This window comes from Myotis davidii, unplaced genomic scaffold (assembly GCF_000327345.1).
Source record: "Myotis davidii unplaced genomic scaffold, ASM32734v1 scaffold147, whole genome shotgun sequence".
Lineage (NCBI taxonomy): Eukaryota > Metazoa > Chordata > Mammalia > Chiroptera > Vespertilionidae > Myotis > Myotis davidii.
Window position 1 is genome coordinate 3,988,281 of NW_006383010.1, and position 19,617 is coordinate 4,007,897.

General features: G+C 35.6%; 1 protein-coding gene across 1 annotated transcript in view; it reads right to left on the reverse strand.

The window, feature by feature from the left end:
- The window catches only part of TRDN (triadin), a 107,830-nt gene that overhangs the window by 30,233 nt on the left and 57,980 nt on the right, over window positions 1-19,617 (reverse strand). Inside the window, exons 2-4 of the mRNA XM_006778437.2 lie at window positions 15,397-15,606; window positions 1,172-1,342; window positions 93-125 (exon numbers count right to left, since the gene is read on the reverse strand). Coding sequence (XP_006778500.1) covers window positions 93-125; window positions 1,172-1,342; window positions 15,397-15,606 — 414 coding nt within the window. The remainder of the gene's footprint in view (window positions 1-92; window positions 126-1,171; window positions 1,343-15,396; window positions 15,607-19,617) is intronic.

Below are 19,617 nucleotides of genomic sequence, written 5' to 3' on the forward strand. Positions count from 1 at the left end.
ACTCAAGTAAAGTATATTTAAGTCATGCTGAAGATCAATATTACCACAGAGAAAAAATTTAGTTTCAAAAGTGAAAAAAAAAGCACACCAACCTTTTTTTTTCAAGGGAGGCTCTTCTATTTCTCCTAAACCAAGACAGAAAACAATAAATTAGAAAATCTTTTAATTTCTAATTAATTTCTAGCATAATATTGCTTCTCTATTTTCCCATTTTATTTTTTAATTTTTAAAAACATCTATTTGTTTTGACAACAAAAGTCCTTATGCTATTGTTTTCAAAATTCCAAATTTTAAATATAAACTTTGTTTAGGAACATTTATTAGACATAGTTGTTTTATGAGTTCAATAAATTGTGGCAGTGACCCAAAGTATACATCATAGTTTGTATATCATGTGAATTTCAGTTCTCTATTGTTCTTCTCCACCACCCACTGGGGCCAAGCAAATACAAATTCAGACAGAGTCATATAAAGGGCTAAAATAATTGGAGCCTTCCTGGTAGTCAAGGCTGAATACATGATGACTAAGGTTGTCCCTAAAAATGTCACTAAAATGCAGAATCAAAATGCTCTGTCTTTTCACATCTATTCAATAGTAATTCATGTGTAATTTGAGTTTATTTATTTTTATTTATTAACATGAGTATATATATTAGTTGCATAATTGTTGTAACATTTAGAATGTGTCCCTCTATTCTAAACCTCCATTTGAGTCAATAAATTTACTTTTGATTATGATTTTAATAGGATTTGACTGTGAACATGACTTATGTGCATAAAACATTTATATGTATGTTTAGTTTTACAGTTACTCCAGCATTTCTAAGGATAAACTTGAGAAACAGCTTTTGCTTTCCTCCAAGAAACATATAAATGTTTCTATTGTGTGCTTATAGTAGTACAATATACGACCTTCTACTATACTGCTACTTAGATGGTAGCATTTACTATTGACATATCTGCCATATGGCAGATAAACTATAAGGTGAAAGCCAAATGAAACACATTTACTGAGTCTGGCATTCTGTTGATTCTCTATGAGCACTCAGAAGTATATTCATTTTGGTTTAGATTGACCAAGTTCTCATTTTTGCCTAAATGTAAGCAAACCCCTGTGACGGATATCTAATATTGGTTCCAGCAGTTAAATATGTCCCTTTGCTTTTTGTACCTGTATCAGTGTCCTCGTCCCCATCTTCTTCTTCTTCTTCTTCTTCATCACCCTCAGATGAGATGATGTCAGACAACAAAGAAAAGAAGCCATAGACCCAGTCCGTAGTTTCCTCCACTGCATGATGTACGAATTTTAGAGGATCCGAGCCAATCTTGGAAATAGAGCTTGCTAAAAGTAATTTTAAAAGAAGAAAATTTTACAGCAATTCCCCAAAAAACTAAGAAAAACTTTTCTAGAATTGTTCTTTTGACTAAATGAATATGTCAATTTTATGAATTTAAGTATCTCTTGGCTACATTTTTTTGTGTGCTCAGAAATATAAATTGCATTTTTTTTAGTAAGCACATGCATTCAATTAAAAATGAATGTTATTGGGTAACTGTGGTTCAAATACTATGGGGTAACCAATAATGCAGCTGCCCTTGAGAAGTTTTCATCTAAATAAAAGTTTAACATGGGAAAAAATAGAAATATATTAAAATAATATATAGTTATGTTACCCAAACTGCAATATGAACTCTAAGTTATGGATGGTCAGGAATAAAAGAAATCAGGGTTGGCCCATATTGTACTGGAAAACATCATGGTAAAGAAGACTTTAAATTTTCAGATAAACTCTAAGCTCCAAGTTGGCTTAAGTAGCTGTGACTAAAATAAGACTGATAGGTCCATTTATTATCATTTGTGATATAGTAAGAAAAATATGGAATTGTCATGGTAGTGATCATATTGAGCTCTGGTTAGATTCAATTTGTTTACCCTTGTTAGATATCCCAATACCTAAAAATAACTGTAATGGATAAAATTAGAAAACATATAAAGTCCACAAATTTGTCCTTTTCTTTTATACTAGAGTGGTAGGCAAACTGGGGCTCGCGAGCCACATGCGGCTCTTTGGCCTCTTGAGTGTGACTCTTCCACAAAATACCGACTTCTACGCATGGGCCACAAAGTTTCAATTGCACTGTACATGCGCACCCACACGTGGTATTTTGTGGAAGAGCCACACTCAAGGGGCCAAAGAGCCGCATGTGGCTCGCAAGCCACGGTTTGCCGACCACTGTTAGGAGATAAAGTATTTGCAGAATGAGAGATTAAGTAATAAAAATGTAAGCAATTAGACATTTTAGGGATTTTCAAAATATTGTTCTCCTCATTCAAATTATAAGAAAATTTCTCTGAAGGGGTAAGATCAGTGTTTAAGATCTGATTGAAGAGTATACCCAGAAACACAGTATACATTGAACCTGATTTTTCATCAACCTGTAATTAAATTTTAGATTTATGTTTTCCTTAATTCAAAAAACTACTTTAGCTTTGCAGAGATTATTTTCTCTTTGATATTTTAAGAGGCTAGAATTATACCAACATATTATATTATCTAAAGGTTAAGTACTTCAAAATTAGTCTTTAACTCTGATTGTGATAGGAAGTCACTGAAAGAGGAATGAAGTGATTTTACTCATGTAATGTCTTTTGCTGTGTTGAGTATTGGAAGAATTCCAGGTTGGAAATAGGAAGATCAGAAAGGAGCCAAATGAAGTAATCTAGCAGAAAAATTACCATAATTTCTATCAGGGTTTTAACAGTGTGTGGGATGAGATGTGATCAGATTGTGAATGTATTTAAAAGATAGAATTAATAGTATAGACTGACAGTTTGCCTATAGGGTATGAAAGAGAAGGATACAAGATAACTTTAAGGTTTTTGGTATAAGAAACCAGAAGAATTGAAATGCCATTTACTAAAATGGGAAGAACTGGAGAGAAGCAGTAGGGATTTTAGGGGGAGCATACCAGTAGTTGAGTTTCAGACTTGTCAAACTTGAGTTGCCTTTCACACATCTATATGTCGTATTGTATCGCTCACTATGTTCTACAAAAGGGAAGTCCTCACTGAAGATAGAAACTTGGGAGTTTGAGAGAGAATAGAAGGTATTGAAAGACATGACACTGAATGTGATCACTGACTGTAATCAACAAGAGAGTATATCCAGGAACACTCCAACATTAATGTACTAGCTGTACTAGATAGATATGAAGTGAAGAATTGTTTTGAGGATAGAATGATCACTGACAAATGTAGCTGATAGGTCAAGTGAGAATGACTTTTAGCTCTAACGATGAAGACGTCATTAGCAATCTCAAAGGATAGTTTCAGTGGGATGCATTCAAGACCAAGTGGGAAGAATCTAGAGGCAGTGAGTACATTTTACTGTAAACTAAATGACAGAAATTTGGAAATGGTTGAAGGAGGACTGAAATCATAGTGGGTTTTCTGTTGTTGGTACTGCTAAAGAAGGAATAAATATTCCATTTTTATGCTGATGGGTAAGATTCCACAGAGGGGGGAAATGATAGGAGAGAGAAGATTTCTAGGGAAATTTTAAATTTTATGTTCTATTTGAGGAAATTCACAACCCATTCAAGGATGACAAGTTATAAAATGCTGGCGTCAGCAAAACCTATCTCCAGGATTCAATGTCATTGTAACTTTACTCTTTGGTCCTTATATTGCTACATTCTGGAGAGTTGTGTGAGCAAGGTATGGTAGTTTGAATGGATAGATTAAATCTCAGAATGGATGGATTAAATCTCAGAGAAAGGAAATGAATGGATTTTATTATTGCAATTGAGAATTTTAAAAGAGTTATATATACAGAACTGGATTGTACTGACATCATTAAAGACATTTTAGCCCTTCTATATTTTATATCTAATGGAAGAATACTGCAAATGGAGTTTTTATGATCTGAATAGATTGAGACCATTTATCCACTCCCCTTCTTTCTAAGTGTTCACTGAGGAACATAACAATAAAATCCAACAAAATAGACATCTGTTTAATTATCCTTATGCTTAAATGTATTATATAAACTCTGCAGACATGTATATATTGCCTGGTTTTAAAATAGTCAAATTAGACTAGCTTTATGAAGTCAATGTTGCTGGCTTGAGATAAGCTCCTGATTTTTAGCCACTTGGACAACAACTTTTAAAAATGATAGATATGGACTAGTTAGGTAGATTAGATATAGATATAGATAGATATAGAGATAGAGATAGAGATATATACTAGATATACTAGTAGATATATAGATCTTGAATAAGATAGCAGTCCTCAAGTTAATTCCTGTTCCTTCCCTCAGACATCCAAATCCTTTCAAAGAGAATAATATACAATGCAGCTAAACCTTTTATTAATGTCTTCCTTTTTAAGAGTACTCAGATAGCTTTACTTCCTTACCTCTCCTGTTTCCATGAGTTAAATTACATATATCACAGTGAGGATCCTCAGATAACAACAGTAGGTAACACTTACAAAGTGCATGTTACCTGGAAGATATCATTCGGAGAACTTTACAAATATTAACTCACTTTCTCCTTTTGATAATCCAATTTGGTAGCTATATTATTTTATCTCTATATTAAAAATAGAAACACTGAGACACTGGGACATAGAGAATAATATGGCTAAGGTTACACAGCTAGGAAATGATGGAGTCTGATATTGTACCCTCCAGGGCATGACTTTCAGCTATTCTGTTATGTTATACTGCTTCAAACAAGCAATGACATGAGTTCACAATTGTTTCTGGAATAAGATGTTGGGTGGGAGATTCTTGGAGGGGTTTTCTTGCTGTTAAAAGGGGGAACGGGCAGTTGTGGCATGGTGTCAGAGAACCCGGAGCTGCTGTGGCCACGTTATGCCCACACAAACTGTAGCTGGATCACTAAGAAAGGCAAAGGTTAAAAATGAAAGAACTTGAGTCCATGACATTGCTGAGGCATTGAATTATCCAATCTTGGAATTATCACCTGCTTCCAGCACTTCTATTATATGAGATAAAAATGTTTCTCAGTGTTCAAGTACTCTTAATAGTATCTTCTATTTCTTACAGAAATGTATACCACCAGATGCAGGGGAAACTGCTTTAGGCTCCTTAAGATCAGTAATTGGATTCTTGACACTCATAAAAGAGTGCTAAGAAAAGAAAAAGTTTAAAGTTAAATAAGATTTTTATTTGTTCTCTGTCTTTGAAGCCACACTTTATAGATTCTTAAGTTTCTAAATATAGTAGGGAAATTGGATTAGTCATTTTTTTCTGCTTTCCTCCTAAAGAACCAATTCCATGGCGTCACCATTATCTTTGACCATCATTCTTATGTTCTTTAAGCTGTATTTGACTCTTCTTTATCTTTCATAGCCAGAGGAACATCAGCAAATGATGGTTACAAGCAAGGCTCTGAACTCATATGGATAGCATTCAAGTTCAAGCCTCCCTCCTCGGGCAGTGCCAAACCATATTGGAACCAGAAACAAAAGGAAAATTTGGTGAAAATGATCCTGTCTTCATTTAAAATTTTTGATATTTTGTAATCACAGTTGTTTGCATTAATTCTGAATTGTTAAAGATTGCAGTAAAATATTATTCATTTTAATTGATGGATTTTCTAGAACACTCTTCAATTTTACATGTAAGGTACGTTCTTTACCTACCTCAGGCTAGTCCTGGTGCTCCCCAACTAAGAGCTGTGTGATGATCAGAAAATCAGCTTTTGCCATGTTTATACAATTCATTGAGACCTCTGCTTTTCCAAAGTCACTAAACTAAGTCAAGACCACAACGCCTCACGCCAATTACTTCTATATTCAGCCTGCTCATAATCCAATTTATAATATGCTGAGTTCTGACAGTGTTATACAGTGGGGAAAAAATCTCAAAGCACTCTGTGCTTCAGTTTGCTGAACTGTAAAATGACAATAAGAGTAATAATATCTCACAGGGCGTTATGAGTATTATATGAAATAATACATACAAATCACATACCACAGTGCCTGGTAATTATTCAATGTCAATGTGGAGAAATAAGCAAGATTGTCTTTGAATCTAGGACAGTGATGGCGAACCTATGACACGCGAACTCATTTTTTTTGGTTGATTTTTCTTTGTTAAATGGCATTTAAATATATAAAATAAGTATCAAAAATATAAGACTTTGTTTTACTATGGTTGCAAATATCAAAAAATTTCTATATGTGACACGGTACCAGAGTTAAGTTAGGGTTTTTCAAAATGCTGACACGCCGAGCTCAAAAGGTTCGCCATCACTGACCTAGGATAATCCAGAGGCTCTTCCAAGTTTGCTAGCTGGGGCCGGCAGCCTCCCCTCCCCTCAGCATCAGGCTCAATATATGATCTCACCTTCTCTCAGTCTCCAAATACTATAGGACTGCCATTCCCAGTATCCTCTTGGGTGTTTGGCACTTTAATTCTGACTGTATGGTATCCATTCTCAAATAAGTTATCATCCCCTCTCCCCCCGCCCCAGCCATAAGACTGGCCTCCTGCATTCCTTATCAAACTAAAGAGCAACTAAGAGAAGGGTCTCTAGATTTGCCCATCTGCATCTGTCTGAGCCACTGCATGGAATGGCAGGAGAACAAGGGTCTCAGTCATCTCAGGAGTCTTCAGGAGTCTCAGCCTGCACCGGAAGGTGCATATTGAGCACAGAGAAGTAAATTCCCACAAGGCGACACAGTGCTAAATGGTGGAGCCAGTATTCTAACCCACTGTTCTAGCCCCCAGAGCCTGCATTCAACTACATACTTTGGTTCTTGTCTTGCAAGTCATGCGTTCTGTTTTTCTTGTTTTGTATTTTGCTCACGTGTTTATTTGTTTTTGCTTGCTATATATATGCTTAGGAAATACTTTTTGTTTAGATCATACAAATTCTATGGAATGATATGTGTCAGGCAGAAGCAGGGAGATAGATATATTAAGATGAATAAGACTTTTACCTTTGTGACACTTATCGTCTACTCAGGGAGACAGAAGTATAAAAGTATTATAAATGTAAATCCTATCACTATCAATGTCATCATAAACTAATATTTCAAGAAGAAATGCTATGCTCATTATTCAACATTCAAAGTGTAAAACAATTCTACCCCCTTCCCTTTAGTTATTTACTTATTTATGCATCATTATTTTACATTAATATTGATTCAAATGTTTATTGAGCTCATATATATAAGCACTAGAAAAAAAAACAAGTGAATGAAATAAAGTTATTCTTTTTACAAACCAAGCAGGTGGGTGGAGAAAGATATTACATAAATAATCAGACCCAATTAAATATATACAACTTGGAATAAATGCTATGAGTAAACAGTAAAAACTATAATGAGGGATTATGATAGAGTGAAGTGATTTTCATTGAAAGTTCAGGAAAGGTTCTTTTTAAGGGAATGAATTTAAGCATAGCACTGAAAGGTATATAACAGCTGGTCTATCAAAAAGTATTAACATATGCTATGATTCATAATTGTGGATATAGTTGGACATAATTATAAATCCCATTATAAGCTCTCATTTGCTAAGGTTTAAACGAGTGACATAGAGCACTGGTACCATACTTTTAGGCTTTTTGACCTCGAATTGACAACCAGCAAAAACCTGGGGTCCAACACAGAATTATCAACCTTTGATTTTGTAAATAAGTAAGTAACTGACATTAAAAAGCATTGGCAAAAATAATATTTGTCGTTTGATCATAATTTCAAAAGAGACTTTTAAGATCCAAATGCAGGAACAATAGAATTAATAATATTTCTTTAAAATGAAAAAATTCTTTTCTTTTCTTTCTCTTGTTTCATGAAGAATCAACCAACTTTGATTAAGGTCTGGGAATCATTGGGCTACAGAGCCTTCTGCTTCCTTGAGATATTTATAAACAGATTGGAGTTGCGTAATTAAATGCATTTTTTTAAAAACTTTAGTGACCAAGAGGACCAAACAGTCCTGGAACATTGAACAGAAAATGTGGAATATGAGATAAGACTTGAATCAGAATAAGAAGCACACAAAATGTTAAATATTCTTAAAAACACAGGACACATGAGAACTGGTAAAGTCTAAAATGGTGCTTTTTAGTGTCTCAGTATTCCAAGTCTCCTGAAATGTAATAACATATTCATACATATACAGTCACACAGACATCTCTATAAACACACAGACACACAGACACCTATAAAAATACCTAGATACATAACTGTTAAATGTTAAATTTACACATTGTGATTGACTTTGGGTCTTACCTGAATCATTTTCCCCCTCTAACCTTAGTCTGACAAACAGTGCACCTGCTTAACTGGGCTAAGTGCCAGGGGAAAAAATCAGGGAAATTAATTTCCAAGAGCAGTAGATAAATGGCACACCTCATTAGAAAATCTATTTAAAAGGCACATCAGGAGATGTCTGCTAGACTTTCATAAGAAATTGATGCTTCCTACCATCATGTCCTTGCCGGCTCTCTTCTCAAATTACTGATCTTCCTTCCTGGTAATAAGATTCAAATCCTAGTTACATTTAATGAGTGCCTCCTATGTGCCAGGCACGTATGTTTTACATAGATTAGCTTATCTAATTCTTACGGAATTGTTTTGAAATAAGTATGTTTTGTGGAATGCATTCAAAAATTACCAAATGTTGTTTGAGACCACCTGGTATTGCCATATAATGATTTTTTTTCCTTCTTATGAATGAGGATGCTAATAAATTATGACCCTCATTCTTAGGCAAGAAGAGCCAAGGGTTACTACTTTTTTTTCTTGTACATTCTGACCTAGAGGGAAATCAGAACATCCACTAATGCCTACATTTATGGTCATTTCTTTAGAAATCCTATTTGTTTGTATGTATTGCTTAGAGAAAAAGTTCTCTCTGTATAAATAAAGCAAATAAGTTGTAAGGAATTTCAACCAAATCCTACAAATTTTGGTCCTGAAAGAGTTATTAAATTATGGGGGCACCCCTGTGATTTCTGGAAGGGCTTCCTGGCTGGTTTGCAGAATTTTGGGGCCAAGACCTGCAGGAATCTTTGTGACTCCCTAGTCCTAATTACTAAAACAGTAAGGTTGTCCTTCCTCTCCCCTCCACACCTCTTATCACCCTTAACTTGGAGTTTCTGAAGACATTCATCTTCCAGGAGATAACTAAATGCAGGGTGGATAATATCAGGGCAATCAGGAATCTTGCTTTGTGCCTGTGGTCCTGAAATAAATATTAATAGCTATTCATTTCACTTTCACGGGTATCTCTATTTTGGATGATAAATTATAGTCATCCTACATGGTAGCTTTGCATGCTGTCAAATCACTAAGCTGGAACTACATGTCCCAGAATTCCTTTACAAGTACTTTACAGGTAAGTTGGGCACAAGAGAAATTTGTATGAGTTTTGGGAGGTAAAAAGGAAGTACTAAGCCATTGTTTATTCTCTGAAGGTTGATGTAGGGCAAGCACTGTTGCAGCTCAAGCACATTATCTCTGATATGCTGGCTGACCCTGACATGTGGCAGCAGACCTCAGCGTGTCTGCCAGTTGTTAGCGGACTGCCTCCTTCGGCATCTCCAAATCCTGGCCAGGTGTTTGTGCAGATTCCTTGGTCAAGGCACCAATTTATCCTGCAGCTCACCCACATCATCATGATTTGAGGTGATGTGAGTCAAACAAGGGTTCCATTTTGTCCTTGTCAGTTCCGGTTTGTCCATAGTTGTCCCTATTCTATTTCCATCTGCCCTTCCCAATGACAGGGTTAAGCACAGCATATCCTAAAATTTGGCACCTTGGCATATTGAATTTATTCAACTGAAGGAATTTGAGGAATGGCAGACACTAGAAGGACTTTCTGATCTTCCCCTAAAGCAGGTCATAACCCTCATGGGAGAGGTGCATCCTCACTTCCCCAAAACCAGAGGAATCAAATGAACAGGCCTTGCTGTTTGCCCCAATTTATAACACTTAGCTTGTAACCCTTTTGTCCTATCACATTTTCCCACCACTTATCACTCTTTGTCAAACTTAGGATAAAAGTGTTTATGTTTAGCTGCTTCTTGATACCTTTCTTTTCTTATGAAGACCCCAGTGTCAGATAAAACATATGTCAATTAAATTGGAATGCATTTTCTCTTTTGTTAAAGGGACCCCAGCCCAAAATTAAGAAGGGTAGAAGAAACAGATATTCTTTCTTTCCTACACCACTGTGCTCCTTGCTGACTTCCAACCCAGCCCAGACACATTGCAAATGCCTTCAAAGGACATATAATAAGTTCCCTATTCTGCATCACTCATAGTGATTCTACTTTGAGCAAACTCTGACAGATATACCACAGTGTTGGTTGAATACACTTTGGACATTATACTTAATAAAAAATGAAGGGTGGGTAAAATCTGTTTTCTAGTATCTGTTTTGGTGTCCTATAATTTGTCTTATTTGATAACGGGAATCGAAGTCACAAATTTTGCAAACCAGAAAGTAAGGTGCTATCTGCATTTCATGGACAAGGAAATGCAAGTCCCTAGTCATGTTATCCTGTAGGTTTTAGAGCTGTAGAGTGAACCCAAGACTTCTGAAAGAAGCACTTAAACGTCAATACCACAAATGCCTCATAAGCAAATTATGTACAGGTAAGTCAGATCAAATTCAGAAAAGAAGGGATTGTGAAGGTTTCTCAGAAGAGAATCATTCTTCTTAATCCAGTACAGTACTTAGGAAATAATATTTTTATTTCCCTATGATCAGTTTTTAATATCTTCAAAGCCTTTACCTACCTTTCTAAAGTGCAAGAGAGTCATTTAGAGCCGAAGGACAGCTGCCTTTACAGTTTGGCCTTCAGAGGTATTTCCAGTGTGCTTCCTTCTACCACTAGCCTTGCTTTTTAAACATTTGCAAAACACATTTCAAAGATTGTTATATAGAACAAAAGATTCACCATCCTAAGAATATTAATCCCTAGTAAATGTTTGAAATGTGTCAATTAAAACAATATCCAAAATATAAGAGTAACTTTTACATTTTGAAACTCTTGAAGAATCAACATAAAAAAGGCAGGTTTGAACTTGCTAAATAGAGCAAACGAAGATTAGAATTATAATCTGAATGGATGTGTCCCATCCAACCAACCAAAGATTAATATGAGTTTTTTTTTGGTACTACAATTATACAAATTCTTTGAGCTTATATTCTTTGGGTTCCAGAAATTGATCATTCAAATTTCAATTATCTAAGACTATTTGAACTTCGTATTTGAAGAATTTATACATTTCCCCTATAAAATTTCAGCTTTGTAAAAAATTTTTTTTCATTACAAATCCATTGGCGAATATTTACCTTCCTAGATGTGGCCTCATGAGTCATCTTACCACGTCACCTTTCTGTTTGAACCTATCATAATTATAATATCTTTGTCAATAAGAGTATTGGATGGCATACCATATATGTAAGCATTTCTCTCAAGGTGTATAACTTAGCAAAGTGATTTTCTGAAGGTGAAATATGTGGTAGCCAGCCTCCCAAATGGCCCCCAATTTTCCTTGCATGTTGGTAGTTATACCCTTGCACAGTCTCTTCAAACATTAATTGTGTAACCAACAGTATTTTGTAGGGGGGGAAAGTGTGTGATTTCTAAGCTTAGGGCCTAAGAGGCATTGTGGTGTCTACCTTGCTCTCTATTGAATCATTCATTCCAGAGGAAGCAGCTGCCATGTTGTGAGGACAAACCAGCATTAATGGGCAGCCGTGTGGGACATCTTGCCAATGGCTCTAAAACCCCAGAAATCATTCATCCCTAGCAAATATCTTCAGTGAAACCTCAAGGCATACCCTAAGCCAGATCCACCCTGCTAAGCCATTCCCAAATTCCTGACCCCCAGAAAGAGCCTAAAATAAAATAAAACAGTTACTGTTGTTTTATACCACTTACTTTGAGGTATTTTATCATGTAACAATAGATAACATTACAAAACATAACAAACACATTTCATCTTATAAGCATTTTACTATGTTTACAATCTAATTTTATTAAACTTATTAATTTTTAACATTGTTCAAAACTGTCTGGCTGAAATGAAATTTTTATGGTAGACTGTTTCTTCATAATATAAAAGGTTGTTTCAAAATCCAAATGTCAGTATCATTCATTCCTTTAAGCAACGTGTAGCAGAACCCGTACTGTGTGACAGGCACTCATATACAGAGATATACAAGAAAGTCTCTTCCTTGGATAAGTTTACGTTTCTAAATGAGATAGGTAAGTGAACAGATCCCTATAATACAATGTGTTAACTGATTTAATACAGGTGCCCATAAGGTATGAAGGAACGAAAGCACGGTATGGAGGATTCTTCTTAGGATGTCTGAGAATGTTTCACAAAAAAAGGATGAATAGAATTTTTCTAGATAGAACAGTGATGGTGAACCTATGACATGTGTGTTAAAGGTGACACACGAACTCATTTTTTTGGTTGATTTTTCTTTGTTAAATGGCATTTAAATGTATAAAATAAATATCAAAAATATAAATCTTTGTTTTACTATGGTTGCAAATATCAAAAAATTTCTATATGTGACATGGCACCAAAGTTAGGGTTTTTCAAAATGCTGACACACTGAGCTCAAAAGGTTCGCCATCACTGAGATAGAAGATTGAGGAATGAGTCTCTACTAGTGATATTCATATTTATACAGTGTTTGTGATAAACTAGGTTCTAAGTACTTTAAGTATATTCACTTATATACTTTTCTTAATCTTTTTACATAGGTCCTATTATCCCTGCTTTATAGGTGATGAAACTGAGACAAGGAGAGGCTAAGTGACTTTTCCAATATCCCACAGCTAGAAAGTGGTAAGGTCTGGATTTAATACCAGGGAAATCCAACACCAGGGTTCACATTCTTAACTATTCTAATACACTCTCGGCTGTCTCAGCAGGGCTGGGAGAGAGGAACAGTATAAACAGAGGCATTGAGCAATGAGAGTACATTTGTCTAGAGAAAGTAGTGATATGACTGGAAAACAAGTGCATGAGCTGAATTACAGGAAGAAAATGAAGAACTAAGCCAAGAACTTAAATATCGTGTCAAAGAACTTGCACTTAGGCAATAAGAAATGGTTGATGAAACTTATGTGTTATGCAGATGCCTTAGGGTCAATGTTAAAGGGGAGAGACTGGATGAGGGAGACAAGAAGAAACTTCCTAACACCCTGAAAAGAACCAAGGTCTGAAGTGTAGTAAAGGAGAAGGGAGCAAATGTATGAGACGCGGAGTAGCCGCCATGGAGCATGGTGACTAATCAGATGCCAAGCAGATTTAAGAGATGATGTGCAGGTTTCTTTTTATAGGGAGTGGATAGTTGGTTAGGTCATTAATAAATATAGAAAGCTGGAGGGGGAGACCTCACATAGGAGATGTGCTTAACAAACACTTCTTAAAAGAAGAAATGAAGTCTTAGTAATATAGAGGCTATTTTTTCTCTCTCATATGAAATGCCAATCACATAGGCATTATCCATAGCACCTAATTACAGTGGTCCAAGGGACTTCTACCGTGGATTAAAAGTGTGTATTTTCACTTAAGTAATCTAACCTGGAAGACTAATAGGTAGCTGCTCATTCTATGTAATTAAGAACAAATTGCATTCAACAGAAATTTCTGTAATACACTTTTAAATTATTAACTTTACAAATATTAGGTTCACATGCAGTTCTTAACATGTATTATATGCATTAAAGAACTATATTTTATTATCATATTTGGTTCTAAAATTTAAATGAATGAAAATTTAAGAAAGGAATTAAAAGATGAAATGTCACAGTCAATATAGGCTCAAAATCTTCTAGAGTAATTGTTTTTCATTTAAAATTCTAGGTCATAATTTTATATTATGGACAGTTCCAGTGAATATTCTTTTAAGATTTTACATTTCACAATATAACAAAATTATAGCAGAGGTTTATGACTCTGGGTGAGTAGCATTTTTTGCTTAGGTTGATACCATGGACATATCTCTAGCTGTTAGATGATGCTCGCTTTAGCCCAGCTACCAGTAGTGCAGGTGGGCAGGGTCATCTCAGTCATACCTCCACATCAATAAACCCAAATGACAGAATTTTCCAACTTTGCAAATGTATATTTGTATTTCTTTTAACTGCCATTTTCTGGCACATATAGTAAGTTCTTGATAATTAATTGTTTAATGCATAAAAGACTATAATGAAAAATAGAGGGTCTCTGAGTATATAGAATGCAACTTATAGAAATTATAGCTTCTGGGTCCTGCTGATTCATCTACTACTGAGGAAGGAAAATGGGGGTGGGGCATGGGCAGTACAAATATGAAGTGCTCTAATAGATGAATGAAATGTTTTTCCTTGTGGTAAAAAGTGATAAGCAAAAACTCATTCATCTACTTATTTATTATTTATCGAATGCCTGACTAATTCCTTCATCAAGGAATGCACAGTCAATATAGTGTATCAATGAGAAAATAAATAAAAAAGACTTTGAACAAAGAGATGAATGATATACTCAGAGATTGAATTGTCATAATGAAAATCTATCTTCACTTGTGTTTTTCTTATTTTACTGCAAAAACACATGGACATTCAAGATACTTACAATATCTCATTATAAGTCATTCTGGGAAAACCCTTTTAACACTCTTTATTTTCAAGAACTCAAAATAGGATGTTTTGATGGGAGGAGCAAAAAATATGTCTGAAAGGGAAGCCTGAAGCCACATGGTGGGGGGTGGTTAAAAATACTTTACACTCTTTTCCATTTGTCCAAAAGCTTTTCATTTTCACCAAGCTGCTGTGGTTCAGTGGTTGACCCATGAGCCAAGAAGTCCGTAGTTTGATTCCTGCTCAGGGTATATGCCCAGCTTGTGGGCTCAATCCCCAGTGAGGGGAGTGGTGCAGGAGGCACACAACTGATGTTTCTCTCCCATAGATGTTAATATCTCTCTATTCCTCTTCCTTCTTCTCTCTCTAAAATCAACAAAAGCTCTTCATTTTGTTTTATATTACCTACTGTAAAATCCACAAATCACCTTTTATTAATGGTCGATAAAGTTCCAGTTCCAAAACTAAATACACCTAGTCTTTTTAATCATTATCTTCATGAAATTGTAACATTCAGCCTTTGTTCAGCTCTACAAATAAGAAAATCTACTTCATTTGAAATCAATGAATACACTAGTCAAAGAAGGAGAATAGAAGGGAAAAAAGAACAAAGAAAGAAATGAGACTTTGGTGACCCAAAATCACATTTGTGGGGTGCTTTATTTACCACATTAAGATGGGGTGAAGAGAAACAAAGCCAGAACTGGGGAGAACATTGCTTCTATTCATTAGAAAGCCAAATTTCATGGATCTTACCTGAAAAGTTTTTGTAATCCACTAAATCAAACATCACAACGGCAACAGCTGACCAAGTGACGATCAGAGCAATGACGAGAAGCCAGGCGGCGGGGGAGCTGAACGTGGTCACTATGTCTTCTGTGACTGTCCTCTTCAGTACTTTCCCAGGGGACTTGGGCACAGATCCATTCTTGCTGTCAATAACAGTGGTAGTGGTGGATGCATTTCCTAAGCAAACATTCAGAAAGGAGAATTACAACTTAGAAATTCACAGCAAATGTTAATGACACAAAACAAAAACATAGGTTATGCAAATACATATAAGTGGCTTATACCATTTTCTCTAGTAGAACACACCTCTTTAGTGGCAGGACCATACCTCGCTGCCCACTGCCACAACACCTCTTCCTCAGCATTCACCGTCCTGCCTGAATCCCATATGCCCTTAGAATCAGCATGCCTTGTCTTCCAATCTCCATAAATGCTGCCATCAAGGTCACAAACCTTACCAACATCTTGAATTCATTTTTGCTTTTTCCTTACCACCTCCAAAACCACTACATGATGGGCAATGGGCTTTTTTTGGTCAAGCTGCTTTTTAAAAATTTTTTCTTTGTTTAGCTCCTATGCCAGTTCTGAATGCAAGCAAAAGAATTTTCTCTGGGAGAGAAAGAAAATCAGTAATAAAATAGTGTCAATGGATAAAAGTCCTTCTAGACATCCTGGTTTAACTGCATACCTGACCGTTTTATTGAGGCCATTCATTTTTATTTGTGAGGGGGCACAGACGACCTAAGAGAACAATGTGAGAAAATCTTAAATATAGTAACCTTTTTATTCCTGCTTTCAAGAGTCTACATGTTCGTGAGAGAAAATTTTAAAAATATAAAAAATAGATAAATAGGTAAATAAATAGGCAATCCTTTATAAATCTCCCCAACCAGGAACAAAAAGAAATACAACTATTTTTAGATTTTCTGGTAAATCTGAGCCCATGTTTTTAAAAGATCAAAAAGCTGATATGGAACAGCAGTGTTAAAATTATTTAATTAAGATTTTAAAATGACTTCAGGTAAAAATTTGCAATTGTGACAATGAAACTCCTTCTTTTCTGAAAAACTACATGAATATATATCCCAAGTTCATGAACTCAATTTGGTTGAAATGACAGCAGGATGGAAAAATACCTTTGAAAACAGAATTCACAGACTGTACTTGAGATGGTGCTCCAAGAAGGAAAAATTAGAAAGAACTCATATCATATCCTCTCATTGATTTTTGTGCCAAATTCCCATCACTTCTAATGGCAGTTCTGAAAATGGATGAATGATAGGAGTGCTTTGAAATGTGATTTAAGACCCAAGTGGGGCTGCAAGTGAATCAAACCTTTGGAATAGTGATTTGCAAGAGAATAAGTGAATTATAAGTGTTTAAGAGAGCCCACCTGAAATTTGATATGTTGCTAACTAATCTCCAGTTTTTTAACTTCTGGAAGCTTCCTACTACCGCTATATGAAGAACACTGGGAGAACTGCTTTAGCACTTCCGTGTACTGTGTATTGAGAGTATTTCTGCAGACAATATGATGACATCTGCTTGGTATCTTGAAACTGAAAGAATAAATTTACTGAGATTTGATAGAAATTAGCTGAATCCTTGTCACATTTTTAAAAATCAGAAAAAATATATATATATATACATATGTATATGAATTTCAAATTTTATTTTACCTTATAATCCTGCCAAAACAATTGTTACAATATTTTAAATAGAAGAAAATAATACGGTAAATGAATTTTTATAATTGCTTCTTTAGAAGATGTTTGTTTGTTTGTAATATATTTTATTGATTTTTTACAGAGAGTTTTTTTTAAATTGCTTCTTTATGAGATGTTTGTTTGTTTGTTTGTTTGTTTTTAATATATTTTCTTGATTTTTTTTACAGAGAGGAATGGAGAGGGTCAGAGAGTTAGAAACATCAATGAGAGAGACTCAACAATCGGCTGCCTCCTGCACACCCCCCACCGGGGATATGCCCACAACCAAGGTACATGCCCTTGACGGGAATCAAACCTGGGACCTTTCAGTCCACAGGCCAACACTCTATCCACTGAGCCAAACCAGTCAGGGATGATTTTTTATATCTTCTTTGTCTTCACATCCTCATAATTTCTACTTAGGATTTAATGAAGACTCAAAGGTGACAAAAGTATATTTTGAGTGTCAAATGCAACACCACAAGCACTATGAAAGTTATCTTGCTTAAAGAAAATATGTGTTTCCTTGGTTATGAAAACACACGAAGTTGCACTTTTCATGTTCCATTCAAATTTACCCCAGAAGCCACAGAGCCAAGAGGAATAACATCGAGGAGAAATAAATTGCCTTCTCTGTCAGCTGGTCAAGATAAATGCAAAGAACAGTGTGCAATCTGAGATTACTTAATATTTGAGAAGCCCTTTGAAGATGACAAGAGCTAGTTATAGATTTGGAGGGAAAAAAAAAAACGGGAGGCAAATACTACTGAGCAATTGGACATGGACCTCGCTTTTTGAAAGTTGTTGTCTCAGAACAGGAGTAAAGCAGCTAGGATATATAACAGTACATTCCATCCTTGCTTTTCAATTCCATTGCTTTGCATTTCATACAAATAAGTTTGATTGCCAGGAAGCCAGAATCAGCTTCAAAAGAAGTGGGGATCTGGCTGCGAGGCCTTGTGACTCCATCCATAAAGTGGGCGGCTCATGCAGTGGTTCCAAAGACCAGCTTCACAGTCACCTTATGCCTGGAAGAATAAATCATACACCTCCTGCAAGAGGTCACTTAACCTCACCATGCCTTATTAATCAGAGGAGGAACTGCCAAGTGCATTTGCCCATTATTATTCCTATGGGATATTGGCAATACAAACTCTTCCAGGATGTTCAAGGAGAACACTTTTGTTCTAGAATGGCATAAATAAAGTACTCTATCCTCATTACACAAAAGCATTAATTCTGAAGTGTGTCTATCACCAGGTGATGTGGTTTGTGGAATACTCAACCAGTATATTTTTTCTCCAAGAATTAGAGAACAAAGGAGAGAGAGTATGTACTATCATGACATAAAAATATATTGTATTCCAAAATTGTGTTAAGAATCTAATTCCAATTATAAGTAAGAATAATATTTGATATATTTTTTAAGTATGCCATAAAAGTGCATGTAAAATAAAAAGGTTGGAGAAACTATTTCATAAATCTTTTGATAAATGTAGTTGAAAAGTAAAAATATCCATCTTTTAACTTACATATTTTATCATCCTAGTTTTTGTAGACTGTGTACACATCATATACATATATCTGTTACAATTAAATTATTTTTTCTACAAGTATATATAAACAAAATGAAAACAGATTTTGAGAAGCAAGAAATACCATAGGAATTTTTAAAAATAAATAATCCTACATATTCTATTAGATAGATAGATGATAGATAGGATGTGGAAATAACCTAGAGTAATTTTTAGAAAAATCCTGATTCTAGGCACATAAAAACAAAAGAACAAAAACACTACTCACTTCCAAGGTAAAAAGTGTTTTGTCTCAAACCAGAAACTGGTCTCCTGTCAATTTTAATAAAAGCTCTAAATTGTCACCTTTCCTTCCAGATTCTGTGGGATGTGATCATTGTAATATTTCATAGAATGATTTGACCACCTAATCCATCTGCTGAGGTGAAGAGTTATACAGTTATTTTGTACACTAGAGGCCCAGTGCACAAATTTGTGTACGGGTGGAGTCCAGCCGACCCTCCTCGATGGGGGCCCATTGGGCTGGGCTGGAGAGTGGGGGAGAGGCTTCAGGCAGTTGGCTGGCCAGCCCCACCCCCCATCAGGGTGTTGGGGGCCAATTGGGGGCTTTGCCAGCCGGTTGTGGGGGGGCACAATCAGGGCCCGGATCAGTGCGTGTCATAGCCACCAGTTGTTCCAGTCATTCTGCCATTCTGGTCACTGGATTTATATGTAGAGAGATTACTTAGCACTCCTTTCTGTCCACCCACTCCCTGCACTCTTCCAGCATGTGATGTGATTTTTTTTTTCTAGGTGAGAGACTAGAAAATGAAAACATTGCCCTAACCTCCAGTCACAGGAATGAGTGTTTAAGCCCGATCACTCACATCACTTCCTGTTGCCTATGACAGTGAAGCGCAGGGAAATCAGAGACCACCACATTTTTGGGGAAGTATTGGAGGACACTC